General features: G+C 33.4%; 1 protein-coding gene across 1 annotated transcript; it reads left to right on the top strand.

Moving 5' to 3' along the window:
* On the top strand, positions 1 to 1,420 carry LOC114728932 (protein CDI). The gene is made up of 2 exons (XM_028915882.1): positions 1 to 75; positions 431 to 1,420. The coding sequence occupies exon 2, from the start codon at positions 450 to 452 to the stop codon at positions 1,203 to 1,205; it is 756 nt and encodes a 251-aa protein (XP_028771715.1). The 5' UTR covers positions 1 to 75; positions 431 to 449; the 3' UTR covers positions 1,206 to 1,420.
* Positions 1,421 to 7,361: the final 5,941 nt, after the last annotated feature.

The following is a 7,361-nucleotide window of genomic DNA, read 5'->3' as shown; positions in this document are numbered from 1 at the left end:
TATTAACCATCCACCATCCTTCTCCTTCTCCTTCTTCATCTTCTTCTTCTTTCTTTTTTCTTTCATTATTCTCTGGTAAAGCATCTCGATCGTTCCCTTTAATTCTAACCTCTTTTGATTTTGTTTTTAAATTTGTACTCATTTTCATTCTGTGAGTGTGAACCTTCAAAACAAACCAGTTTCATGTCTGTCTTTTTAAAATGCAAATGATCAGTATACCAAAAAAAAAATAGTACAATGCAAGTGATCAGAAAATTAAATGTGATTTCTTCCTCGTAATAGTAATTAATTAAGTTTCACAGAACAATGCATGGCTTTTTTACTCTCAGTTACATTCCCCATTATCTCTCTCTGTTGTACAGATCTCACAAGCTGAGTTGAAGATTTTCTTCATAAGCTGATATTCAGTTTGACATTCTTGAATCTGCAGGTAAATTTCTGATTCCTCAATGGAGGACCCAGCCGCCGACGCCGCGGGCATTAACAACGCTGATGCTGAACCCTTCAAGATCTTCATAGGATACGACTCACGCGAAGATATAGCCTACGAGGTATGTCGCTACTCCATTCTGAAACGCGCCTCCGTCCCCGTGCAAATCACGCCCCTCAAGCTCTCCGATCTGAGAAACCAAGGCCTGTACTGGCGGGAGCGAGGCAAGCTCGAAAGCACCGAGTTCTCTTTCTCTCGTTTCTTAACCCCATACTTAGCCAATTTCCATGGCTGGGCTCTCTTCATCGACTGCGACTTCCTCTTCCTTTCCGACATCAAACACCTCGTCGACCTCGTCGACGACAAGTACGCCGTCATGTGTGTCCACCACGATTACACTCCGACGGAAGCCACCAAGATGGACGGCGTCGTTCAGACGGTATATCCTAGGAAGAACTGGTCATCCATGGTTCTCTACAACTGTGGACATCCCAAGAACAAGGTTTTGAGTCCAGAAGTTGTGAACACCCAAACGGGGTCTTATCTTCACAGGTTTCAGTGGCTTGAGGACGATGAAATTGGGAGTGTGCCTTATGTGTGGAACTTTCTGGTGGGTCATAATAAGGTTGACGACAAAGATTTGAAAAACAGTTTTCCTAAAGCTGTTCATTACACACTTGGTGGTCCTTGGTTTGAGGATTATAAGGATTGTGAGTTCGGGGACTTGTGGGTGAAAGAGATGGAAGAGTACAAGAAAACTTTATGTGTTAATTAGATTTTGAAACAGCTTATGGATTTGAAGAATCCATGGATCTTGAATCGATCACTCTCTGTCTGGGTATGTGCATAGTTGATGAGGAGAGAATTATCATGTTCAAATAAAGTTATTCTAGAGGTGTGTCTCTGTGTAAAAGGGATTGTACTGTGAACTTTCCATAAATAAAATAAAGTGCCTTTCTCAGTGTTTGCAAAATTTGCAGCGAGTTGTAATAATTCCTTTTCCACCTATAAATAGAAACTTTTATTTGTTCACATGCGTACGGAATAACAGATAGAGACAAACCAGAAAATAGACCACTGAGGAAACTGCGTCTCTATTCAATCATAACCCACTATTTTTGGAAAGAGAGAAAACTAGGGAGGAATGAAAGTTGCAGAGGAAAATGGAAGGGGGATTTTGCCCTTTTTGAATGAGAGAGGAAAAGTGGAAGAAGAAAAGTCCTGTAAAAAAAGGTGTGGAACCTCACCACTCCTCCAATTTTCTCTTCCCGTATGGACTGATCTGGAAATTTATTAGAAGTAAAAACTTGTTTCAATCTTCTATTTTTGAAGGGAGAAGCCTCTCTTTCCTTCTCTTTTTATTTCCATCTACTTCTCATCTCAGCCATTTAAATTGCAATTTGAATGGTCCACATTTTATATTATTTACAATAATTTTATAAAATATTTTTTATTGTTGTTTTGAGTTATCATGACTAAAATTCAGTTGTTTAGTTTTATTTATTTATTTATTTTAAAAAAATTAACATTCTATTCTTAATTTTATACAATATAAAATTTAAACTGTTCATATTGTAATTTTATAATTAGATGGGAAATGAAGGGGAAGGAAAGTGGAGACACCTATTCCCATTTTTGACACATAAATTGGAATATATATATATATTTATATATATAAAGAACGTAACCAACACTAGTTTCATACGTATGCAAAAGTAAGTTCTAAATATTATTGAGTAGTCATAGTAGACATAGGATCGATAAGCATGTTTAGAGGCTAATGAGAGGAGAGATTGTCATTTTTAAATTAATTAAACTTTTCTTCTCCAGTTCTCATCTCAACTATTAATATTACAATTTGAATGGTCCAGATTTCATATTATATAAAATAATTTTATAAAATATTTTTTTATTATTGTTATGAATTATCACGACTAAAATTTAGTAGTTTAATTTTATTTATTTAGTGTTTTAAAAAATTAACATTCTATTTACAATTTTATATAATATGAAATTTAAACTGTTGATGGGAAATGGATGGCAATGGAAAGCCCCCATAATTTCCAATTATCTTTTTATGGTTTGTTATGACTAAAAATTTGGGTATCAAAAATTAATTAAAGAATCAATCAAACAATGAGGGCACAACCATCGCCAATCATCCTTATATCAGTTGGCACTAGTGCATTCCTAGCAAGATTGGGGAGCGGGTTGGATCCTGGAGCATGTGCTGTATTTTTCCTTCCTATTTGGTCAGAAAAAAAAAGAGAGAGGACATATCTAATTGTAAAATATATAAACAAGTTCAACTAAAAAAAATTAATTAAAAAGATTTATTAATGCCAATTAGATTTGGGGGTAAGAAATCTTATGTAACATAAGGTCTGTTTAGTTGGAGGAGAGTGTAGAGAGAGAGAGATATTTTAATGCATTCAATTTAAAAAGAAATGAAGAAGTGTGGGGTTAAAGCTTTTAATTAATTTGTATCATTTTAATTTTTTTCAAAAAAATTATAATCCTACTTATTCATTTTTCAAAAAATAAACATATTAAAACCTCACATCCCATTCTCCTCCAAGTCCCCAACCAAACATGCAACCTATATAAAATGGAAAAGTTCATATCATGAGCGCTTTCTCTCATTGACATGTGATTAAACTTGAATTTAAATTGCCAGGTAACATTACTTTTTGAATAATTTTTTTTAAAAAAAAGATTTGCTAATGTCACCAACATTCTCCACAATTGAAATATTCGTTTGATTATTTTTTTGTACAAGGGAGAGCTAAAGCCCGAAAAGAAAACTAGAAACTAGCTATTAACACTATCATTACATCTATATTCCAAATCCACAAGAGCTTTTAACTCCTCCGGGCAGAGCAGTCAAACAAAGAAGAATGGAAGAGACCCATTTTAGCCAGAGCATCTGCCACCTTATTTGAATCTCTTAGTACAAAGCTTAACTGAACGTTCCAGTTGAAATGCAACATATCCCAAATCCTAAGAAACATCAGACTACAATAAACGCCCTTCTCCTTTCTGTTTGATTGCTCAATTAAATTCTTGGAATCAGATTCAAGAATAACGTGTTTGGACCCAGAATTCCAGGCCAGATTTAAGCCTTTGAATAAAGCCCATTCTTCAGCCTCAAGGGCAATACAAGTTCCTCTGCTGTGATAGAAACCAGCAATCAGGTTTTACTCATTCTCTTGGCTTCTGTGATGCGCTTGAAGCAGAGGAATGGGCTATTTACAAGGGACTCAAAATGGCTTGGGATTTTGGCTTCAAAAAAGTCATTCTTGAGTCAGATTCTAAGGCACTTGTTGATGTGCTGCTCATCAAAAAGAAAGCCTCCCTTAATGGTAGTCTAATTTTCTTGCAGATAAGACACTATATGGAGTTCAATTGGGAGCTTCTTATTAATTATATTCCAAGACAAGAAAATACCCTTGCTGATGCCTTGGCTAAGGAAGGACTTTCCTCTTCCGCTTTTTTAGATGCTTGTCCGTGTCATTTACTGAATGTGTTGCTCTCTGATTGTATGGGAATTGATCCCCAACGGTCTTTAGTTTAATGCATTTGGGCTGAGCCCATCTTTTTACCCAAAAAAGAATAGAAACCAGCAACCCAAACACCGAAATGATCTCTAAGCAAACCTCCACAACCAGCCTTAGGGTGTGTTTGGATAAAACCAAACCATGGTTTGGAAAATAGCTTCTGAAAAATAGATTTTGGAGAGAATAGATTTTATGAAAAAGTGATTCTGAGAAGTGAGAGTGTTTGGATAATTGTTACTATAAGCACTTTTTATATGTGCAAATTACTAAAAAGGGCATAAATTAATATTATAATTATATAAGGGATAGATTTTATAATATATTTTGATTTGAAGAAATAAAATTGTTAATAAAATAATCTTTACTAACATAATTAATAATATATAAGATAATATAACTAATAAATAATTAATATTTGTACATATATTTATAAATTATAAGATTAAATAGTGAAGAACCAAGTGTGGAATGAAGAGTGAGGCATCAATTATGGGGGCTGCTTTGTCATATGCTGTTGGGCCCACACCAATGTCTTGAAAATTTGAGCCAGAAGCAATTTCAAACCACTTCTGCCGAAATCATGGTTTTGGGGTTCAAAACCATGGTTTGACCCCAAACCATGGTTTCACATTTTCTGCCCCCTGTTTGACTGGTTTCTTCCCCAGACTATGGTTTGGGTCTCCAAACCATGGTTTGGAGGGACATCCAAACAGGGCCTTAGAATGAACCATAGCACCGTCTACATTTAGCATCACCCAATTAGACGGTGCTGTTAAGAATAGTGATTCTATTTTTATTTTTATTTTTTGGTAAAAGAATAGTGATTCTTTAAATCTGTTGAATGTTGTAAAGTAGCTAAGTTTAGGTTATTGGACTGGGCCAAGAAAGCCTCGGCCCATTTCCCTGTATTTCCTGTGCCTATTTATATGGGCCTGGTCGTGTTTCCATGTATGGATCTCAGATATACTATTCAATGAGAAAGTGTCATTTAATTCCGGGCCTAATTACGGTGTGCTAACATCGCATCAAGAGCCAGGCTTCCTGAGATCCATCACCCAAATAAACCAGCCTGACATTGTTTTTAGTCTCCCGATACATAAAAATTATCAGGTTTTGCTTCTCTCAAGAAAGCTTTTTCCATACACACCACCTGGTTCAAATTTAGAACATCATGTTTAAAAGACTTAGTCACCTGCCAACTATTCCAGGTTTTGTTGGTCTTCATCCCTAATTCTTTCCGCATATTTCCAGTTTCTTCCGTCAATTATTCGTTCTTGTTTCCATCGGAAGAATTGCACAGCTTGGCTTTAATTTTCTGAACATGAAATTAAATGCGAGCACGTGACATCTCAGTCATGCATCAAGAGGTGGCACCATCTCCTTATCTATTAACACTTCAGGAAGCCCTTTTGTTTGATTGTGTCGGTAATGAATTCACACCACAACTTGTTGTATTTTTATATGATTAATTAGATTTTGTCTTCTTTATGATTCAAAATATTCCTATCCTGAGGTTGTTAATTGATTCGATGGGTAATAAGCTAACTGCTCAGATTTTGAAAAGTTAGCTATTTATTTCTTTATCAATTATATTAACATCAACTTCAAACGTATGAAAATAGAATAAATTGTATTAAGGTCCTACATAAGAAAATTAAATACAAAAAAGTCTTTTGAAATCATCAAAGTAATCTGAAATCCTAAAGAACCTCATTGCAAGACATTTTATTTGTTCAATTACTAAAGTACCCTCACTTTGTTAATGTATGTATTGATAATTAAAAAAGCAGTCATTAACAACTTGAAGTACAACGATTAACAATTATAGCAACATGTATAAATAACAAATTTTCTCAGCACATCATAAAGATTTAATGTATGGGTTGTTAATATTTACCACGATAGTTGTCAATTATTATATTTTAAATTGTTAATAACTAGTATTTCAGTTGTTAATGCATATTTAAAAAAAATGAGGACAATTTAGTAATTGAACAAGTAAAGTCTCTCGTAATGAGGTCTTTTGAAATTTCAGATTAATTTGATGATTTCAAAAGATTTTTTGTATTTAATTTTTTTTGGGTGGCATCTTAATGCAATTTTTCCTATGGAAATATGCGGACGATATTGCGGTCACATGTTTTCTGATTCACGCAGGATCACGTCCATTCGAAAATTTTCGAATTCTTAAAATTACTCTTAAACTTGGACTACCCACAAACCTACATGTACACAGTACTAGGTATTGCGATTTAATTTTAAGAATGCTCGAAACAGATTAGACCAAACAAATCATAGCAGTTTGGCTTTATCTTCAGGTGAAAAATCGAGCAGTTTGATTATACTTTTGATTTGAAAATACTTAAATCAAACCAAAGTTCACTAACCATATATACTTGCCCAAACGTATATTAAGAAAACAACACTGCATCTTTCAAAAAATAAGGAATATATATAATTCAATCTTATATATATACATATTACGTGCACGGTTCGTTTATGGATTTATACGGCTGGGTTTGGTATGGATGAGCCATTAATGAATAGGACATATTCCTACCAGACAATATGAATTCCGGAAGAAAATATAACCCAATTGTTCAAAAATTAGTCAAGTTATAGCAACTCAATTATAAATTACGTGCATGTTCCAAATTTTATCAGCTTTCTTTATTTTTAAATATAAGTCCTAATTTTTGCCTCCTTTTTATTCATAAATATAAGTCATAATGCAATTTTCGAGATATAATAAATACTTTGTTTCTAAAACTAATTTATCTAATCCCAAATATATATTAGTCATTTCTAATTAATTCATACGTGCTAGTAAAAATAATTAAAAATATTAAATTTGCCATAAAATTAAAATAATTTTTAATAGTACTACTAACGCTAAACTTAAACATCATAATGTATTATTCTATACTCTCTCTCACTATCCCTATTAAATCTGGGCATGTATGGAAGAAATTTTTTTAATACTTCTTAAAACTATCAAATACTTCATAAAAAAGATCAAAAATACATTGTAAAAGATGCCCTATACTTATATGAAACCAGAGAGAGTAACTCTTCGAAATTTCTAGATATAATTAATACTTGTTTTCAAAAAAAAAAATGTGGCACTAAATAGAGGGTAATTAAAAACGAAAAAGAAAAACCGAATTTAACATAATACATAGATTTTGATATCTTATTATATAGTTTATGTGCTTTTCAATACTAGGGCTTATATTTTTTAGCACCAAGGAAGTATACAGGTTCTTAAATTTTACCCTCTTTTTCTCGAAATCCACGAAACACAAAGGAATGTGTATATATACACTTTCAAACCAAACCGAAATTTCAGGGGGGAAAAAAAAAACCCGAAATGA

The sequence above is a fragment of the Neltuma alba genome, unplaced genomic scaffold (assembly GCF_004799145.2).
Source record: "Neltuma alba isolate B1F8T4 unplaced genomic scaffold, ASM479914v2 tig00012582_pilon, whole genome shotgun sequence".
Taxonomy (NCBI): domain Eukaryota; kingdom Viridiplantae; phylum Streptophyta; class Magnoliopsida; order Fabales; family Fabaceae; genus Neltuma; species Neltuma alba.
The sequence above is the reverse complement of the archived record's forward strand: the minus strand, read 5'-3'. Positions and strand labels throughout refer to the sequence as shown.